At 39.1% G+C, this 20,775-nt stretch overlaps 1 protein-coding gene across 1 annotated transcript in view; it reads left to right on the top strand.

Annotated features, from left to right (window-relative positions):
- Positions 1 to 20,775, top strand: part of LOC145491552 (endothelin-converting enzyme homolog) — a 24,112-nt gene extending 3,337 nt beyond the window's left edge. The window contains exons 2-20 of the mRNA XM_081470795.1: positions 4,702 to 4,932; positions 5,250 to 5,440; positions 5,887 to 6,141; positions 6,800 to 6,865; positions 7,417 to 7,530; positions 7,728 to 7,853; positions 9,380 to 9,519; positions 9,997 to 10,225; positions 12,512 to 12,610; positions 14,204 to 14,281; positions 14,431 to 14,531; positions 15,369 to 15,427; positions 15,712 to 15,763; positions 16,174 to 16,241; positions 16,653 to 16,777; positions 17,215 to 17,280; positions 17,468 to 17,563; positions 18,074 to 18,150; positions 18,533 to 20,775. Coding sequence (XP_081326921.1) covers positions 4,702 to 4,932; positions 5,250 to 5,440; positions 5,887 to 6,141; positions 6,800 to 6,865; positions 7,417 to 7,530; positions 7,728 to 7,853; positions 9,380 to 9,519; positions 9,997 to 10,225; positions 12,512 to 12,610; positions 14,204 to 14,281; positions 14,431 to 14,531; positions 15,369 to 15,427; positions 15,712 to 15,763; positions 16,174 to 16,241; positions 16,653 to 16,777; positions 17,215 to 17,280; positions 17,468 to 17,563; positions 18,074 to 18,150; positions 18,533 to 18,632 — 2,273 coding nt within the window. The 3' untranslated portion in view covers positions 18,633 to 20,775. The remainder of the gene's footprint in view (positions 1 to 4,701; positions 4,933 to 5,249; positions 5,441 to 5,886; positions 6,142 to 6,799; positions 6,866 to 7,416; positions 7,531 to 7,727; positions 7,854 to 9,379; positions 9,520 to 9,996; positions 10,226 to 12,511; positions 12,611 to 14,203; positions 14,282 to 14,430; positions 14,532 to 15,368; positions 15,428 to 15,711; positions 15,764 to 16,173; positions 16,242 to 16,652; positions 16,778 to 17,214; positions 17,281 to 17,467; positions 17,564 to 18,073; positions 18,151 to 18,532) is intronic.

Raw genomic sequence — 20,775 nt, 5'->3', positions numbered from 1 at the left:
AATAAATAATACAGACATGCGCCGAACCGTGAAACCCTTCCTATAAGTGATAACATGCTGTAACATAAAATCTTAAAAGTTGTTGTGACTGACTTAAAAATCTTAAAATAGACGTTTCGGCTAAAATACTATAACCTTCTTCAGTGATGAAATGAATGTTAATGGCGTCTAAATGTAAATGAGATGTTTATAAGAATGTGAGGAACTCGCTAGGGATTAATTTACCATTTTGTAAATGTCTGGAATATGCGCGTGGTCATTAATTGAGTTCGGTTCGCAAATGGGATGCCACGCTTCCAAGAACAATCTACGCAACCACAAGGGACAGCGGTCTATGACCTTGACATTATTAAAATCAAATTCGTGGTTGTTTTTCATACAGTGTTGCGCCAAAAGAGAGTTCTTGTCATATGTGAGGACGGCAAACCTTCACGTCAATCTAACATAAAGAAAGACCAGCTTGAAACATTGAAAGCACTATCGAAAGAAGCAAACCTTCACGTCAATCTAACATAAAGAAAGACCAGCTTGAAACATTGAAAGCACTATCGAAAGATCCATCAGTCACCATCCTTCCCGCAGATAAAGGCCGCGCAGTAGTAGTGATGGATAGCAGCGACTATCAACAAAAGATATATGGCCTGCTACAAGATGAAAACACGTACACAAAGATTTCAGACCAGCGCAAAAATCCCGCGTCGAACCCAGAGAAATCTCTGAACGTTCTGTTCCAACAAATCAAAGATCAAAAATCAATCCATGATCCCGGTGCGCAACAACTCGACGACAAATTGTACTACAAACTCCGAAGCACTGATGCCACACCAGCTACTTTCTATGGATTACCAAAAATACATAAACCCGATGTCCCACTGAGACCCATCACCAGGTCCATCAACTGCCCCACCTATCAGGCTTCCAAATACCTAGCTTCTATTTTGTCTCCGTTACAACGCAACCAATTCACTGCTACGAACAGCAACGACTTCGTGAGAAAAATCTCTAACTGCACAGTCGAACCGCATGAGATCATGGTGTCTTTTAATGTTGTATCGCTTTTCACATCTATCCCCACGGCACTGGAACTCGAGGTGACTAAGACCAGACTTGAGTCCGACTCGACCATCCTTGAAAGAACCAATATGTCCGTGGACAAAATCCTGAAGTTGCTTGAATTCGTGCTTGACAACAACTACTTTGTCTTTGGTGGCGTTTTCTACAAACAAATATTCGGCTGTCCCATGGGTTCACCTGTAAGCGCCATCTTGGCAAATTTGGTGATGGAACACGTCGAAGAGAGAGCGTTAAGTACTGCACCACACCCCCCTAAGTGGTGGTACAGATATGTCGACGATAGCCATGTTTGCCTCGCCCGTGAGCATCTCACTGAATTTCACTCCCATCTTAACTCGATCAACCAGCACATCAAATTCACAGTCGAAGAAGAGAGTGATAGATCCATCACATTCCTCGACACGAAGACAACCAGAAATGCTGATGGATCAATTAAAACCAGTGTTTACAGAAAAGCGACCCATACCGACAAGTATCTCCATTTCAACTCTCACCACCCTTTGCAACACAAACGTTCAGTGGCCGGAACCCTTCTTGACAGAGCAAAGAATATTCCGTCGACTGACGAAGACAAAAAATTCGAAGTACAACACGTGATGAACGCACTCAAAACCAATGGTTACACGGACCAATTCTTAAAAAGCTGCCAAAGAACCGAACCACCTAAAGCATTAAATCAGCCCCAAAATAATCAGCTTCAAAGCCACAGAGGCTTTGTTACTTTGCCTTATTTTCAAGGAATCTCTGAAAAAATTGTAAGAACTTTGGGACAATTCGACATTAATGTTGCTCATAAACCCGTCAAGACGGTTGGTTCGATCCTGAAGAAACCGAAGGACAAATTTGATCAAGACCTGTCAACTGGTGTCGTGTATAAAATCAATTGTAAAAAGAACATAAAAGAGCCGTCCTCACATGTGACAAGAACTCTCTTTTGGCGCAACACTGTATAAAAACAACCACGAATTTGATTTTAATAATGTCAAGGTCATAGACCGCTGTCCCTTGTGGTCGCGTAGATTGTTCTTGGAAGCGTGGCATTCCATTCGCGAACCGAACTCAATTAATGACCACGCGCATATTCCAGACATTTACAAAATGGTAAATTAATCCCTAGCGAGTTCCTCACATTCTTATAAACATCTCATTTACATTTAGACGCCATTAACATTCATTTCATCACTGAAGAGGGTTATAGTATTTTAGCCGAAACGTCTATTTTAAGATTTTTAAGTCAGAGACAACAACTTTTAAGATTTTGTTACTATGCCTGACTACAATTACAGTATTTTTATGCTGTAACATGTTATTTTATAACTTAATAAGTGTTTTTTGCGGTCATCTTCCAAACTGGGGATAGTTCTTGGCAATAAATTTTTTTTCTTTAATATAATTTTTAAAAAGGAAAGCCTTCATTGTCTTCACACTTCGCGCGCGAAATTTTAATATCAAATAACAACACGTATATACAATATGATGGAAAAATCATCTAAGAACAAGTGAATAAGAATCTTGTAGCAATTAAATTAAATAATGTCAGTGTCCCCTACACGTGCAATGTGTTTTAAATACAAATGAAGAACAATCGGCGAATACTAACGGGAAAAAGTGAAGAGTCATTTTCGTGACTGCTTGCCCGTTTACTTTTCTTGTCGCTGTTTGGGTAGCTAGTTGACATAATATGTAGAAATCAGTGTGTGTTCTCCCTTGAACATTGAAAACATATCAGGATGAAGGAACAGTTTGGTTTTAAGTCTTCTACCCTCTTTAATTTCCTTTTCCAATTTCTTGACCCCGTGAAGAGCCTGCGTCTTCGGAGGAAGCGTTTCAAAAATTAGCTGTGATTTGTCAACGCTCAGCCTATATCGTCCATTTTTCTGCTATAATCATAAAAATTACAATTTCTTAAATTGTGATTAGTTTCAAAAACTCCTATTTTCCATTAATTCACTTGCCAAGTTGTTATCGAACAGTTTGTTATTGGACAGTTTGTTATCGGACAATTCAATAGGCCAATCGCATTCAAAGTTGTAGTTACGTGCGTGAGGACGCGCGCCTGCTTTTGTGTTTTTGGCGCCTAATTGCCGGTAGGAGGCGCGGTGGCCTTAGGATGTTTACATCTCCTTTGTAGGTATTTTAATACAAATTTTTTCTGTCTTTCATAACTTGGCTATTCTTCTTTTCTCAGAAATTTTTAGTTTTTATGATTAATTGGTAATAAGACTTAGTGTCGTCTAATTCGGTCTGTAATCATACTCGTGATATAAAAAAATCGGACGACCGCGCAGCGGGAGTCCGATTTTGTCATCACTCTTATGATAACCGACCGAATTGGACTCCACTCAGTCCTATTACCATTACATGTTATAGTCTAGTCAGGTCAAGTTTTTTTTATTAGTTTAAATTACTATTGCCATTGCTATCAAAGTCAGATCAAGTTGTAGCTAGTAGTTTATAATACCTTCTGCTACCCAGAAATGCGACGCTTCAGACCAGGACCGCGGATCGAGAGCTCCGGCTAGAACCAAAACACAAAGTCAGCGAATCACGCACTGAAACAACAGGGACAACAATTGAAAGAAACTAACCTTACCGCAGTTACGAACAATGTGGTCCCAGTCACAACTCTCGATTCAGGGATTGCGGCTCTGGGAACTAGAATGTTTATAGTAGTATCACCACTGTTGTAAAAACTATATCAAGTTGAGTTCCTGTTTAATGGTAATATTTGTCTAGTCAACGAACGTCTATTACTACCAATAAATCAAAAGTTGAAATACAAGAATTTCAAATTATAAAGTGCAAAATTAGAACTTGTTTTTAAAGTTACTATTTCCTCACATTCCACACTTTTCATTGGCAAGATCTTTTACCATAAGAAATAAAATTGCAGGCTAATGCACATATAACAGTCTAACAGGTGGGCTATGGTGTTTCCATCAGGAGGGATTACATGCTGGCGAAAAAATATTTGAAGTCTTTTGTAAAAGTCATAAAAAATAATACAAAAATATCTATCTAAAGATCAAAGGTTCTTTACTGGGAAACTGATTTATTATGAGGATTTAATGTCTTGCATAGTAAGATGGAAGCAGTGGCAACATCACAATTCACGAGTTCTTTGTATCCCCAGTTGATTCAAACAACTAGGCACCTTTCAACAGACATTATTTTTTTGCGTATTCTCTGAGCTCGAGAAAAGCACGCGGCACGAGGCAAGCTTCTCCCCTCGCGTGAATCCCTCGCGCTTGTCTTGCCTGCTCGAGAAACGTATAAGAAAAAAGGCTAACGACGATAGACTGAAACGTTTATAGGTTGATATAAAGACCTTGACTCATTTCACGCCCTAAAGGCCGGCAAACGAGTTATAAGCTATTTATCAATTCCAAGAAATGCAATCAAAGATAGAATAGCTTGCAAATGCAAATCTGCAATACCCCTCCGCAAGTACATCGCTGTGACTGAATTTCACTTAGCCCAATTGCATTATAGCGCTTCTCGTTATAACGACTGCCTGGGTACACTCAGCAAGGCGTGTACCTAGTTCAGTATTTTAAGCTATTGCGGGCCGGTTGAAAATACTTCTGTAGCCTTAAAGTTTTGATTTAGAGTGTTTTTTATTTCTAGGACTGTCGGCGATTTTAACCACTTCGATGACAACGTCACCAAAACACCACTGGAACAACACCACAACGCCACCCACAGAGCAACCAACAAAGCCACCCATAGAGCGACCCACAAAGCAACCCACAGAGCGACCAACAAAGCCACCCACAGAACTACCCACAACACTACCTACACCAACTGAGACACAACCTCGCATTTGTAATACAGCAAAGTGCTATCAAGTTGCTGAAGGTTTGTTATTAAGTGTTTTTTAAAGTAAACTGGTTTGAATTGCGCGTTTTCTGCTGGAACTTTAGATTCAGTCGAGCAATATCGCTACACATCCTGTCGCCAGAATTAAGTCATATTTCTTGCAGTAACCATTTAAACTCTGAACTCTTTGTATGAACTTAAATTCTTACAATATTGTAAAAGCATGCATCTTAGCAAAACAAGAAATAACAACAATGTAATAAAATTGATAAGGGAGATTAAAAAATCAACCCGCAATTCTTTTTGTAGAAACAATTTACTGGTTTCTCAACAATTTTGTCGTAATTTCTTTCAAGTTATTTCCAATCAGCTGAACAAGACTATGGATCCGGGTGACGATTTTTATTCCTACGCATGCGGAGGGTTCTTCAAAACCCATCATCTCGGTGTGAATCAGAGTAACGTTGGTGGCTTCACTATCGTGAACGACGACAACATGGAGGTTTTAAGACGAGCTATGGAGACTGCTGCTTCAAACTATTCACAGGTATGGCATGAAGTTGACCTCAGTTGACGGAGTACGTTTCCTCGGGAGCTCAATTCTTCTTTTACACGAGCTGCGTCTATGATTTGACTCAAAAATGTCTTTTCTGGTGACGTAGTTCCACCAGGATCCGTGTGGTGTATTTGATTCGTTGTTTAATAATTGCGCGCGAAACTTCAAAACCGAGATAGAAACAACACAGTCGCATTGACAGACCAATGATCTCTACAGCAGCCAAATGCCAGTACCGTAAGTGGATTTTTTGTGTCAAATCTGAGACGGTTCTCAACGGAAAAATAATGAGTTCAATAGGAACGTCTGTTTATTCTGGTTAGAAGTATTATAATTGCGTTTGTGACCGCAAACTGTTCTCGATGATAACGTATTACCATCTTGAATACATACTTTTGTTCAACTGAGGCTGGTTAAATGTCTTTGGTATCTTGTAGAGCTCATCTATTGTGAAAAGTGCCAAGATCTACGATACATGCGTAGATACTGCTGCCATTGTGCGTCGAGGGATTTCACCTTTGGAAAACTTAATAAAGCAGTACGGTGGCTGGACAGTGACTGGGGGTGGAACGAACTTGTCGTGGACAGTGGCAGAGACAATGGGTGCCGTTCTAAGAGACTTGAATGTACAGACCTTGCTTTCGGTATCCGTTAGTGCAGACCCACAGGATTCAAGCCAACACATTCTGAGCGTAAGTATAATTACGATATTCCTTGTTTTTTTGTACCACATAGCTTTATTATAATTGAATCTACATGTATATCAATCTATATCTATATGGTAGGGTGTCACTGTGGTGAGGTAGGCTAAATCACGGCCCGCGGGAGGCGGAGGGGCAGAGTAAGTTAGAAAGAGTGTGTTGAGTAGGGTTGGGCGTGTTGGAAGGGTAGTTTGGAGTTGAGTGGGTAGGATGTGAGGTAGGATAAGGCAGGGTTGGATTGGCTAGGTTAGTGAACAACAACAAGAAAAACGTTACGGCATTGCAAAAGCCTGAGGCAACTAATGCTACACAGACAAATTAACATAACGGAACAACAACAAACAAAAAACAAGCACTAACTATGGACGGTGCCTTTGTGTCTTTGATGCAATTTGGTGGCAAATTTTGTTCATTTTAGAGGTATTTGTTGCATACGAATTTTTTCGATGTCGGTAATTGGCTTCTCCCCAAACACAGAGAGAACACTATGGACGGGTGATTGAGGCTTGAGTGAAGTGAGTGAGGTGAGTGAAGGGCAGCGCAGGGTGGGGTAAGGTATGATGTCATCCTTAATTCTACCTGGAATTTCTGAGGTTAGAGTAACTTACTCACCCTTCATTGTCTCTTCATTCTTATCTTCTGTTGTTAGATCAGTTTTTCCTCGTTGGGACTGGGTATTACCTACTACTTTGATGACTCAAGTGAGGGCGTAAAGGTTTGTAAGAAAATAAATTATTATCGGTCTCAAGTCGAAAAAGGAATAATCGAATTCGAGTCAATGAAATTTGTACAAGTCTATATGGGTGAGGTAAAGATGTGATATTCAAGTGAAATATAAACAAACCTAAACATACTAGGTACGAAATATTGCTTACACTCTATGCACGGTGTAGTAGATAACTCCATGATTCTCAGTCCATAATCGATCATCCAAAATCCGAAACTAACAAACGGTAGAGGTTACTAGAATGAACTAGCAATAATAAATTTTGCAAGTGAACTAAAAAGAGAACTGCGAATATCACCGCTTTTGAGTCCTTGATTTTGCGTTACCACACTAAGCGATTGGTTTATAAACCTCACGTCACTTTGTTATTCAATCAGTAATAAATCAGTAAAAAACCAATCGTGACACGCTCGGCCACATTTGTTTCCGTCGGGTGTTTTGAGGTTTCATTAGTTTACTGGATTCCGTGTAATTTGTGATAGCTGAAGTGATAACTTTTTCCCTAACAAAAGCCGCCTTTGTACTTATTCAAACCATAGGTCCGGAAGGCGTACAAAACATACATGAAAACCGTAGCACGTCTTCTTGGAGGAGGGACGGATTCCGATCGGAAGATGATGGACATATATGATTTTGAGAACAAAATTGCTCAGGTAAGTTTAAGAAAATCTAAAATTTAGTATTGAAAAGTTAATTTAAGTGTTAAGACAACGTCGATTAAATAACTTTGGTCTTCGTCGTGAAATATACAATATCTTACAATTTATGTCTTTAATGTTACACTGAACTTCTCATTTTATTTCATTATTTTCTTCCCTTTTTTCTTTTCTTTTCTTTTCTTTTTTTACAGTCCGTGAATCCAGAAAGAATATCAGGAGATATAATAGAATCACTCAGGGATGACCACCGATCAGGTCGATCTCTCGACTCCTTGGACAAAACATTACTTGATTTTTGTACGGACTCAACTTTCAGCGTACGTAAAACAGCAATTCCCTGTTCACTCTGTTGGTCAAAAGCCTGATTGAATCACTCGCATAACTCCGAACTATCGCCCAACGTAACAGAATGTAAAGGGTCATAATTCAAAACAAATCTTACTCTCTCCTTGCCATCAATATTTTCCTTATTTTTAATAACCCTCACTGAGAGGATAAGGAAAAGGGTTCTACTGTCATCTAGTACACTTTGGGGTTGTGATATTTCTGATTTTGACTAAATACATTTTAAATTGAAACACGACAAAGAAAATACATTTCACCTATGCCTTAAGTTATTTTCAGATTTTAACAACTTGATGTGCGTGTATTTTTTTCCCTCAAAGATGTTGGCGAAAAATTGGTCGAGTTCTTTCCTTATAAGTTTAAAAAGTAAACCTGTAGAAACAATATTTCCCAATACGCAGCGAAGGAGCTGGGTCAAAATAATTTTTTTTTTAATATTATGATGGCTCTTTTAACTTGCTGATAATAATTTTTTCCAGCGAGCGTTAAATTTGAAGATATACTGTAATTCGTCCCTTCTGATTAATTTTGGGAACACTCTTGTGAAAACTTAAGGTCCGGTGATACCGGCAACATTTTTCTTCAACTTGTCTCGCAACATTGTTGCATTGCAAGTTGAAACCCTCTGTTGCGCGTATTACCACGTTTGTGACCAACTTGTCTCGCAGCAAAATACAGTGTTGCAAGTCTGCGGAATTCTACACGTATAACTGATCAATCGTGTGTAAATAAAGATGGCTCCTTCTTTCATATAATTTAGCGTTTCGACGAACTTCCACTTCGACTTCTGGCCGTCATTTTATTCTTAATTTTCAGTGCCAGCGAAGTTCTCTCAGTATGAAGCTCAGTCTCATTTCAGATAGCTAGGCGAAAAGTTGTATTTTTGCGACAGCTCTTCCAAGCCTTTTGCCTTTTTTGCTGCTTGTTTTTGAAGGGACAAACGAGGTGTCCCAAAGACTATGATAGCCCTCGAAGTCTTTGTACAGGGCAAATTTATGACTTTCTGAGAGTTACTGGTCTATTTCGAATTCAGGCTCGACTTCACCGTCCGCCATGTTTTTTTTTTTATTTCCCGCGCTTCGTGTCAGCCAATTACAAGGGTCGAATTCAAATTTGTTGCGAGACAAGTTGTCGCTTCAGTGGTAATACGAGCAGCAAAACTAAAATTTGTTGCAGAAAGTAGAACTCCAGTCTACTTTGTGCAACATGTTGCCTCAACCTGCAATACTGTATTTTGCTGCGAGATAAGTTGGTCACAAACGTGGTAATACGCGCAACAGAGGGTTTCAACTTGCAATTCAACAATGTTGCGAGACAAGTTGAAGAAAAATGTTGCCGGTATCACCGGACCTTTATTGCAATTCGCAACCCGCAACTCCACAACTCGCAAAGTAACCAGTCCCGTTTAAAGTAGTTATGCTATTGTCGTGGTAAATTTTAAAGTCAAGAAAATGATCTAACTTGCAGTAACCAATATTTGTGCCCTTTCGTTTTACAGTTCAGCTTTATGGAGGATTTCCTGAACGTTGCGTTTTCCCACCAGAAAATAACTTTCAATAGATATGATTCAGTCTATTATCCATCGTCACAGGCGTACCTCAATTTGTTCCAGACTATTGCCAACGAATACCAATGGACGTGAGTTATTTAGCCCAAAAGGACCATGTTAAATGTATGGGTAATAATGTAGAGGACAATAAAGCGCACCCTATTACCCGTATTGTAAAGTGGCTGTGTTCGGTTTTGTTTTCTATATTGCGGCGCTACTGTGGAGCGATGACGAATGCATTCTTAACGCTAGAACTGTTCCGACTGCGTTTACACATTTCTAGGGACTACCAGAAACTCAAGGATCATAAGAACAAATTTAATAAGCCACTAGAAACTCCTACAACAAGTTGAGAAATGCATGAATGTGGTGGATCTATGCAGCTTAATTAACGTCTGGGCGAAAGGAATTTGTTTTGTTTGTTGAATAGCGTTGCGAAAACGATGATGAATTACCAAAACGTAGCCAACACGATTAACCATTTAAAACTTGTGATACGCGGGCATAAAGAAATATTTACACGCTAGGTTTTGTGAACGTTGATTCCTGTTTCCGTTCTACTTTAGATCCAAGGACACTATCAAGAACTACATAATGTGGCGTGTTGTGGACAAGTACGCTATGTCAATGCCTCCTCAGTTTGTCCAGGCTAAGCGACAATTCCAGGAGGCCATAATTGGAGTAAGAGAGTATAAAAGGTGGTCTTACTGTCTGGAGAGCATGATAGAACCAATGGGAATGACTTTAGGAAGATTGTTTGTGGATGCGAATTTTGACGAATCTTCAAAAACAACGGTAAGATGCAACTTTGACTAACATTCTTCAGGTGTTCTGATTGCTTCACAGGTATATAAATTATCAGTCTCGACAAACCATCAGCTTCTTAATTTGTTTCTGCAGTGTCTATCGCTTACCGTAATTTTCGTACGGAGACAAAAAGCGTTGATGAGAAAAACGTATTTCCCAGCAAATTACAGTCAAATGAATTAATCCTTGGAGTACTTTTGTTGTGTTAACGGTTGACGTAATTGTTCTTACAAGTGCTACTTTTCCAAACGACTTCTCTTTGCAACGTTTTTCTGGTTCTCTAGTAGCCAGAATAATTTTACCAGCCGAGAGTCAGTACTTAGTGTTTAATTTTAGGTTATTTGTTTTACTTTTTATGTACCACCATTGGAAGGGGAAATACGTCATATTGATTTTACTGCCCCTAATGAAAAGTTACAAATCACATTATAAAGAAACGTGGTCCTTTTTTTTATCAAAGAAGGACGAGTCTGTAGTGCCAGCGGCTACCCGCATTTTGGAGACTGATTAAACATAAACATACGTAGCAATTCTTATTAGACGCTTCTGTCCAAGGGGAAAAGGTGCAAAGAGGTTAACCCTTTGTGAAGCACCAAGCCGTAAAATAAGGCAAGACCAAAACACCGGGGACTCCGTACCCTATTCTTTGCGATGAGTGTGTGAGTTCTTTAACTTTCACTGCTAATCATGTAACACTGAAGATGCAGGAGACGGGGACATGACTGTTTCGTTTTTAACTTGGAAAATACTATTTTCTAAGTTGTTATGGTGAGGGGCTTTCACTCCATCACTCATTCACTCCTTCACTCCTTCACTTCCTGTTAGACATTTGAAACCCCGGAGGAGAATTCCCAAATGAAAAGATCAGGGATGCTCGTCGGAAAATTTGAATTTAACTCCTAAAGGAGACTAATGTGGGAGTTGCTCAAGCTTCATTAGACCCTCAAAAGATACCACTTAAAACGGAATAGGTTCGATTACCAGCCACTGTTCAATAAAGGATTTCGCGCGCACTTGTAGACCAGACTCGCGTACTCGAGAGAACAGCGAAAATCAAGCGTGAAAACAGAAATTAAATGAGAACGTTGCTTTTAATTGTTATTTCTTCGAGTGCACCCTAAAGGATACTTTGACAGCTAAAAATTGTGACGTCTCGACGTCAACACCATAAGTGAGACCAGAATCCTTGTTTCGTACCTGAGACGACGAGCATCCCCGTCCATTCATATAGGAGTCCCCCCCCCCCCACCCGGGGTTTTCAAACATCCGCTGTTTAAGGCCGTTTTACAATCGCTTGCATCGTGTCAAGTTCGTTATTCTTTGAATTTCTCAAGAAAGTACTCAATATCTTTCCGCAGAAATGCTCTACATTTTCGTACGAACGTTTTTGTAAATAGAAGCTGCCTGCAATTATATAAATAGCTCATTTCCCGAAGGTGCCCGCTCATACACTAGGTTTAACCATACTCGATTGCCCAAAAAGAAGACATTGAAAGTCACAAAATTGACGAGCTGTGTGAATTTTGGAATGATTCAAGCCGTGATCAAATGTTTTAGATGATCAACAGTCAAGAGAATTGAGGAGAATTCGAACGACGTGTTCCGCTGTTTATTCAGTTGTGCGATGAGTGTAAATAAATACACATAAAGAGGATCAAATGGTCGATAAATAGGAGAAACAACATTACACAAGACTGGGAGTTCTGCAGTCTTAAATATCGTCTTGGAAAAGGAAGGAAAAAAAACGAAATTATTACAACACAGGGTATTCGTACTTGGTTACCCATCCAAGTACCAACCCCGACGAACAGGGATTAACTTTGTTGAGCGGACGAGACGTGGTGCAGTCCTTGTGGCATCGTGACTCTACGCTGAACGCTTTTTTTTTTAGATGAGAAAAGGTAACAAAGAGAGAAAAAAAATCACTGATACTGGCTGAGAAAATAAAGAACGAGAATTATTACTTGCTTTGGTGATCGGAAAAGAAGCGGTACTTTCTTTATAATTGTTTCGGTCTCTCGGACGAGGATAACTCGGTCTTTTGGACCGATAACTTCATGAGTGTTTTCAACAGTGTTACATCTCCTCTTGTATTCTCTTGCCGTTGCGTTTTGAACTATTTCTTAACAATGCCACTGGGCTTTAACTTTAACTTAACCTACGAATTAAAACCTCAAGTCGGTGGCATCAAAATTGTCACTATTTACAGACGATCCATTTTCCAAGTTGAGTTGCTCATAGTCACTTTGATTATTATTATTATTATTTTTTTAGGTAAAAGATATGACTTCCCGACTTCGTAAAGCTTTCATTGACAACCTCAAGTCTGCAGACTGGATGGATCACGCGACAAAGAAATCCGCCAAGAAAAAGGTACAGAGAAGCCAAAACATTATCCAACAAATTCATAGGCCGTCTCATCATTTGACCATCTATAATCTTTACTGAGTTAGTTCTATTTAACCTTGGTATATAGAAGGCACCGCGAGATTCTTCTCCTCTATAAACATTACCAGTTTTTATTAGCTTTGCGGTGTGTTTAAACTATCTTGTCCACGCCAGAGGAAAAAAAATAGCAAATGGTAAACGCCATAGCGTGCACTATTGAGTTATGGATGCATGCGGGAGGTTGCTAAGCACGAAAGAAGCGTAAGAGTCGCACGAGGCGATAGCCGAGTGCGACTCTAGCTTCTTGAGTGCTTAGCAAACCTCCCAAGTGCATCCATAACTCAATAGTGTACGCTATGGCGTTTACCATTTGTTTTATAACATAACATTGGGACATTGGAACAACAGAAGTCCTTTTATTGAGCTACATCACAAAAAAATGTCCGTGTAGTCTTACATGACAAGAGAAAACAAGCGCGCGAAAATTCATTCATGACAACCGACTGCACACCAGTAACTCGATAAAGTTTCATCTTCAGACAACTGTGAAGACAGTTTCGCATTTCTGGCAGAGAACGTCGGCCATTACTTTGGAAACAATGTCTGTCAAAAGATTTGCTTTGTAAACATCAGCACACACGTCAGCAGCGTACACCCATGGGCAAATAGTAGACGCTAAATTAACCAATCAGAGCGCACGCTTTGTTTTAGTTATGTTATAAAAATTGTTATGTGTCATTTCAGGCCAAATATTTTGAACTTTAGTTGTGGGAACCAGAACTAGGCTAACTGCAGCATGGAGACTTTTTTACTTCTGTAGTGAGATATTTGTCAGGTCAGGTTCTGATTGAAAGAAACATTTCCAACGTAAATAATTTTTTAAGAATTACAATGGACGACCAGGCAATTCCCTGACGTTTATCTCTTATGTATGGAGTTCAACCCCAAAGAAAATGTTTGCCATATTGCAAACAAGCCATTTCCATGCACGTACAGTTGCTTGCTGTGTGATATTTACATCCGTCAATCATGCTACACGGCCAGTTTCGAACTGGAATGGAACTAGGCCTGGGTAAATTATGTTCGTATATTGGCACATTATCACTAACAGCTGGCATACAGTTCATCGATAACCTTGTTTATTTTGTGTGCAGTTCTGCTCGGAAAATTAACACTTTGGTCGTTCACTGCGAATAGCTCAATTTCCAAATGTCAGTGAGTAATGCTAAGTAATGTTGACACTTCTTTGAGTGTTCCCATCATTGTTTCATCGGAAGCAGTACGAAAAACGCTTTTAAAAGCAGTGAAGAGAATCTTAGCTATGGTCGACCACTCAAGTTTATACCTCGCCTACTACCAACGCTCAATTTGAGTGTAGACCTTTGCATAATAGGTTTTTAATCGTTTTCCCTTATTTCCGGTGGAGAAAATCCATGAGAAGCAATGAGAAAAACACAGACATAAAAAGCACAGAAAGCCAAGCAAATCTAACAATGGTTGTTTGATCTTAGGACATGGTACATTATTTAGGTTGTCAATTTATGTAATAAAATCTTGGTTTGTATTTCGTCAATCCAGGCTCGTGCAATCAAAGAGGACGTGGGTTACCCTCCTTATATCAAAGACGACAGCAAACTTGACACCCATTATTCAACGGTGAGTAATCACCCACACACTAGAATTATCTTTGTCCTTCTGGACAGCAGAGTCTGCATCATACATATGTCTTATCTTCTATGATGCTTCATTCATATAACTACTGTTCACTTGATGTTACTATAGTATGTTTGTTTTTTTTTCCTCAGTTAAACGCAAGCAATGATTATTTTGAAAACAGCGTGGCAATGAACAGGATGATTGTGCAGAAAAGTTTTGACGTGCTTCGCGAGCCGGTCAACAAAGATTTGTAAGAATGAAACTCTGTGGAGCTTTTATTGGTTAAGTACATACGATGGGGAAAATTTACTGGATTCGCTATTACATCTCCACGGCATAACTTGGAAGATTTGTGAAAATTGCAATAGGCCATTTTCGAAATATTCTGATGTGGCGTCGAGGCTTAGCGATCTGAGACAAGAGAATTCATTTATTCATCCCTCGATCTCGAAATTATTTTTTCCCTAAGGCTCGTTGCCATGTTAGACTTTTAATACTTCAACAATAGCTCATTGCACAGAGCCTTAAACCGAAGCCCTGTGTTTATAAAATTACTAGAAACCAGGTGTTGTACATTGCCAGTCTGTGCACTGAAATGATTTGAGAGGCTGTAGTATCTTTGGCTACATATTCAGTGAGAATCTTTGTTGAGTTAGTGACGTACGGCGCTGGCACATTTAGTTCTAACTCATTCTGACTCTGGTAAAAATCAGGAAGTAGAACAAGGAAACTCCCTCACTTGCTTTGTAAAATTACTTAACTGTGTTTGTGATAGAGGAGGGAAACATGTTGTAAAACATGCGAGCACTAGGTGCTCGAGTCTCGAGCTCGAGTAAACGTGGGTAAAGTTGACTTTCGCTTGCAGGAAACGAGAGTTAACTTTAACTAATACTTGTAGGAAACTCAGGCTGATAATTAGTTGATACCATAGACCTGGGTACACTCCGTCCATGACATTGAGGCAGTGAGGACGTACTATATATATTCCCTTCTCTTCTTCTACTTCTCTGTGCTTTGCTACCACTTGCAGCGTCATGTTGTATTTGTCATACCGCTTATAAGATTTACCATTGCACGCTCTCCTTAGATGGGCCGAAAGTCCTGCAGAGGTCAATGGATATTACAGTCCACAGCAAAACCGAATAGGTGGGTTAATTTTCATCATTAAAAAAATGACGTTTTTTTGGAAACTGGCCGCTGTACTTCAAATTAGGAGAATTAATATCAAAGATAGAGCATTCAGTCTACAAGACAAATTTTCTTTTTGTTTCTCAAACATTCTTGCCAAATTAAAGGCTTTGGATATTTACCTCTTTACAAATTGTTCAGCTAGATGATGCATTACGGCAAACGTCTAATTACTAAAAAATTGTTGGTAAATCTATATAATTAATAATTATTTCGTCTTATTATTGTTTTTTTCTTCGCAGTATTTTTGGCTGGAATCCTGCAATCTCCATTTTACAGAAAAGGTTACCCAAAGTAAGTAATAATGAAAACGTTCACTGGGATTCTAAGAAAGACTGGTATGGGGTCAAGAGATACACGAACTATTTTCCTTCCTCTTTTCTCTCTGGTCGAGTTAGTAACACGACAAACCTAGCTATTTTAATGTTATTTGCGCTATCAGAGACGTTGTTAACTTAAAAACTCTTTAAGTTAAGCTATTTTTGAAACTGATCTAGAAAGATGTTCTGAGGTGTTATGCTGAGGTGCTATGATCTAGAGATCAGAACACTTTTTATTAAAATTCAAAACAAATTCAGGCTGTCACATTCGACGTTCCCCATCACTGCTTTCCACTCAGTGAGATTCGTTCTTGTACAATCAAAGTTGAGTGGAGTATAAAAATTTATCTCAGTAAAACTCAGTGTGCGATGCTGTCCCTATAGATATCTCAACTATGGATCATTGGCAATGGTCATTGGACACGAAATTACACACGGATTTGACAGCACAGGTAGCTATAGTTATATATAATGAATGTCAATTAATTTGATCAGTAATTGGTGGGTTATCTGTAGCTGCAACCTATTTTTAGTTTTGCTCGCCTCCCATGCCTTCCCGAAATGTTTGGTGAGAGTGAGACACCCAGACTGCAAAACCTCTCGGTCAATTTATAACTAATATGTATGTTTTTCCACACCGCATTCCAAAGCTGACCGCTCAAACCTGTACTATGATTCAAACCACATTTGCATAAGATATTTGATCGTCTCTCTAGAAGTCTGATGGAAATTCGCAGAAGGCAATGTTGAAAGTTTTATACCGGGAGATTATTACCCTCGTGAAGAGCCGTGATATTACTCAAATAGTCAAGGATAAATTGTGGAATTTCTAAAAGCTGCTAATAAATAATTTTCGTTTTTAGGGCGATTGTTTGATAAAAATGGAAATGTGAAGGATTGGTGGTCTTTCAGTTCGACGCTGGATTTCGAGAGAAGAACTGAATGTCTGGTTAATCAATACAACAACTACCAAGTGTTTGGAAAATATGTAAGTAAGACAAAACGTCACGCTTGCACAACATATTAATAATCCTAACTCTGTACATTTTAATTGGTCACACATTCATTTGTCGATTCATCACACATTAACAGTTAGAACCACCTCGATTTATACATTGTACTTCCTGAAAATATTGCTCAATGGCTTTCATATTATCATTCCTGCCTCAGGTCATCATTCTCTCTCACTGAGAGCTATTAGAAGATAAATGGCCGTAATATATTTTCTTTGACATGCTTCAACCATGTAATAAATACTATCTTACATATTCAACCCGCATACTGAAAGTTAGCTTGAACCGCCTTGAAATTGTATACATGCTCAGTACCTTTTACTTTGGATAGTCGCACATTAGGATCTCATCCACAAACTTGTAAGTTAGACGTAAAACAGATTTGTCTTTGTCTTGTTTTGTTGTCTTGCAGATAGATGGCAAACAAACTTTGAATGAAAACATAGCTGATAATGGAGGGATAAAGCTTGCTTATGAGGTAAGCCACCATTTAAGCAATTTATTTTCTGATTTTAGTGAGCTGAAGATAATAGTTCACCAGAGAAAAATAACTTTATACTGCCCTAAAGCGTTGCTTCATTACTGAAAGGTCATATTTTTGTTTCGCACTTAACACCTTATACATTAACAATCTCCATCTTGATCCTCTCTAATTGAAAATTTAGGCTTATCAATCTTGGGTCAAGGACAATGGAATAGAGGGGCGGCTACCTGGCCTGGATCTCAGTGTGGACAAGCTTTTCTTTATCGGATATGCTACGGTACGTTTGCCACTTTTTGATATTTCCTTTGTGCTTAATTATTAGACGTGCTACTAGCGTGTAACGTACTCTGCGAAAGCCAAAAGAATGAAAACTGCCTTAAGCGTTCTGCAACCCCAGTTTTCCCTTGGAGGGTCCTGCTGCTTAGTAACGATTTTTGGTTGCGTAGTTGTTGGATCAAAATTAGTCTCGTTAATTTGTCACGGAAAATTCAAGATTCGAAAATGAGAATGCACACGCAGTTTGGACCAATAAATGCATACAATAATCGTTGTTAGGCCATCAAACTCTCCACTAAATAACTGAGGAATCGTCTCACTCATTTGAACGAAGACGCTTACTGGAACTTGGTAATAAGAAGGTGAACCTCGCATACAATCACAATCACAATCACAATCACAATCACAATCACAATCACAATCACAATCACTCCGACGAATGAACGTCGTTACGCGGAAAGTATTTTCTTTACATCAGTACCTAAAACATGACTCTTTTACTTCATGTTAGCCATGGTGTAGCGTCTACAAGAAGCAAGCTGCTCTTTATCAGTTGAAGAATGACGTACATTCGTACCCAAAATACAGGTATGAATCTTTCAACCTTCAATGCTGCGTTTTCACTTATTTAGCACAAGTAAAGAAAAACACGATTTGAAGGTTGTTAGCAGAAATTAAAGAGAGATGATCTTATCCTTAGAAAAGGTTATCTGGAAGCATTTCAACTCCGTATCCCGGCATTATGGTGAAATATTTATATGCCGAATTGCTGCCTGCCTCCCTGGTTTTAGGTTGTGTGATGGTTTATTCCTTTGAGTCTGTGCTAGAAGAAGTAGACACTCGGGTTACTTATTCAAATTGGTTGTACATACACTTTCTACGCCAGAGCAACATACCATCTTCGAATCATTTACCATTCATTTTAAAGTCCTGGGCGTTGTTTGTTTACATTCCTCACATTCATTCGCAGGGTGCTTGGTCCGCTGTCCAACTTTAACAAATTTGCAGACGCTTTTGGTTGTAAGCGTGGAAGTTATATGAACCCGCATACCAAGTGCTCGGTGTGGTAATCACGTGTTATTACTTTTATTTTTGCTTGTGATTAATCCTTACATCTTATGCAATTTAATGAACCATTTTTGTATTCTCGGTATTGAACTTGAACCAGATTGCAACTGAAGCTAATGCGGGGAATCATCAAATGCAAATGACGTTATTCTCTGTGAAAAGTGAGCTGATCAACATGACACGAGCGTGGGACAAGGAAAAAATCTGAGTCTCCGACAGGAATCGAACCAATGACCTCCCAAATACCGGGCCACTGAGCTACGAAAACTCGTAATACGTAAGGTTATTGTTGCCTCCGTTGACTTACCTACGATATTTTCAACTATAAACCCCTGTATACCATGCTGAATTACGTGCGCCAATTATTCAAAATCAAGGTAGTTTTCCACACGTTTTTATCTCTGAAACGAAGCCCGTGACCCCCCATTTTTTTTTTTTTTTTTTTTTTTTTCATTTCTGACACAAGTAACTCATTATCTGACTGCAGTAAAATTTGAAAAAAAAAACTATCGACTGGAAAATTTTCGCGCGAACGTCCTTAACTGAGTTCATATGTGACAGGCGTCCTGCATACTGCTAGGATTAGGACTATCGAAGTCACCGTGAGTGTGATAAATGAATAAAGATGGTGAATTTTAACCTCGGTAATGAAATGTGAAAAGTGAACTGATCAACATGACGCGAGCGTGGGACAAAGAAAAAACAGACGTTATTCAATATTGTTGTCGTTTTAACGATATTTGGCAGCATGAGCCTCCATTGCAAGCTAGTTCCAGTCCAATACCGAGAATATGAATATGTCTTGTTGCAACAACGCAGCAGGTACAATGTTACAGGGTCTGGAATCTAAGCTATAAATTCGGTCCATTTTCCAACTATCAGTAAATTTTGCAGCTGTCAGATTTCAGGTGTCATTTCAAAACCAGTCAATTCTTATTTGGAATAAAAAACTTTTTCAAATCTTTTCCAGACCCTCTTCTGCTAGAATGAATATACTGTAGTGAACTCACTCAAAACGGTCACCATTGTTTGAAGCTGACATCTGGCTAGTCTTAGCCTCTTCCAGGCGTCCAGTTAGCTGGGTCGCAGCGCGAAAATCAGCGCGGAAAAAAAATAAATAAATAAATAAAAGAAAAAAATAAAAATAAAAGCAAAGCGCGGCGAGAGGAAGCGTTTTTTTCTTTTTTTTTTTTTTTTTTTTTATCATTATTTTTTCGCGCGCTGTTTTCCGCACTCCGCCCCAACTAACTGAACGCCTGGAAGAGGCTAGGCTAGTCTTGGCCATATTATACTCCTTTGCTTCAAACTAAACTTTTTAAGACTTTCTAAGAGAGTTTCAAACTTCCGGCCGTTTTACACCGCCCTCATTTAGCAAGTGAATAGTTAATAATTTTGCTCAGTTGCCAGGTAACCTTGTTCAGTCTCGTGGCGATAAATGGTTGAATACGGGAGCGAAGGTCGCAGTATCCATCACTGTTCAAAAGTTGACTTTGACGTTTGATATGGATGGTCCACTTGATTTTTTCCGTTAACTCCCACGTGTTCAAGACCTAAACAGCCCGCCCCACATATCCTACTACTTATTGCCAGTTCGAAAGGTGTAAAATGCTCAAAAGCTTCGAACTTTGCTTTGTGAGTAGAATGTTTTCTTGAGGTACGCTACTCTACTGTCAAGAAAAAGTTTCCATTGACGTACAAGTAAAACAGTTCCCACATTTAGTTGTCACCCTTAGGTATTGAAATTGTGACAAGCCGGTAATTTCTAAACTGCATGACATTGGTTTCCATACAAACGAGCCATATGTTACGAGTCACGACAAGTAACCTTATTATCCTCTAATAACGCTAAATAGTTTAGCTTGTCATACGTTTCATGTGCTTTAACTAGGTGGTACAATGATAGTTTTTAGTTTTCAAGAACATAATACCCTAGGCTACACGGTATGGATTTCTGTAGGCCAGGTAACGTACGGATGCGAGTGCAATTAAGGATACTCACTACGAGTGTTATTAAAACATTCTCTCAAAAGCGTAAGACCCTTTAGGCGCGTGCAACTTGTGCGGTTACGTTTTTGTAGCTAATTATTTGTATTCTGCTCTTGTTATTTTCAATTAGGAAACGTCTATAGAGCAGTTTTCAATTGA

This window comes from Orbicella franksi, chromosome 6, assembly GCF_964199315.1.
Source record: "Orbicella franksi chromosome 6, jaOrbFran1.1, whole genome shotgun sequence".
Classification (NCBI taxonomy): domain Eukaryota; kingdom Metazoa; phylum Cnidaria; class Anthozoa; order Scleractinia; family Merulinidae; genus Orbicella; species Orbicella franksi.
Note: the sequence above shows the minus strand (reverse complement) of the source record. Positions and strands in the feature narration are given on the sequence as shown.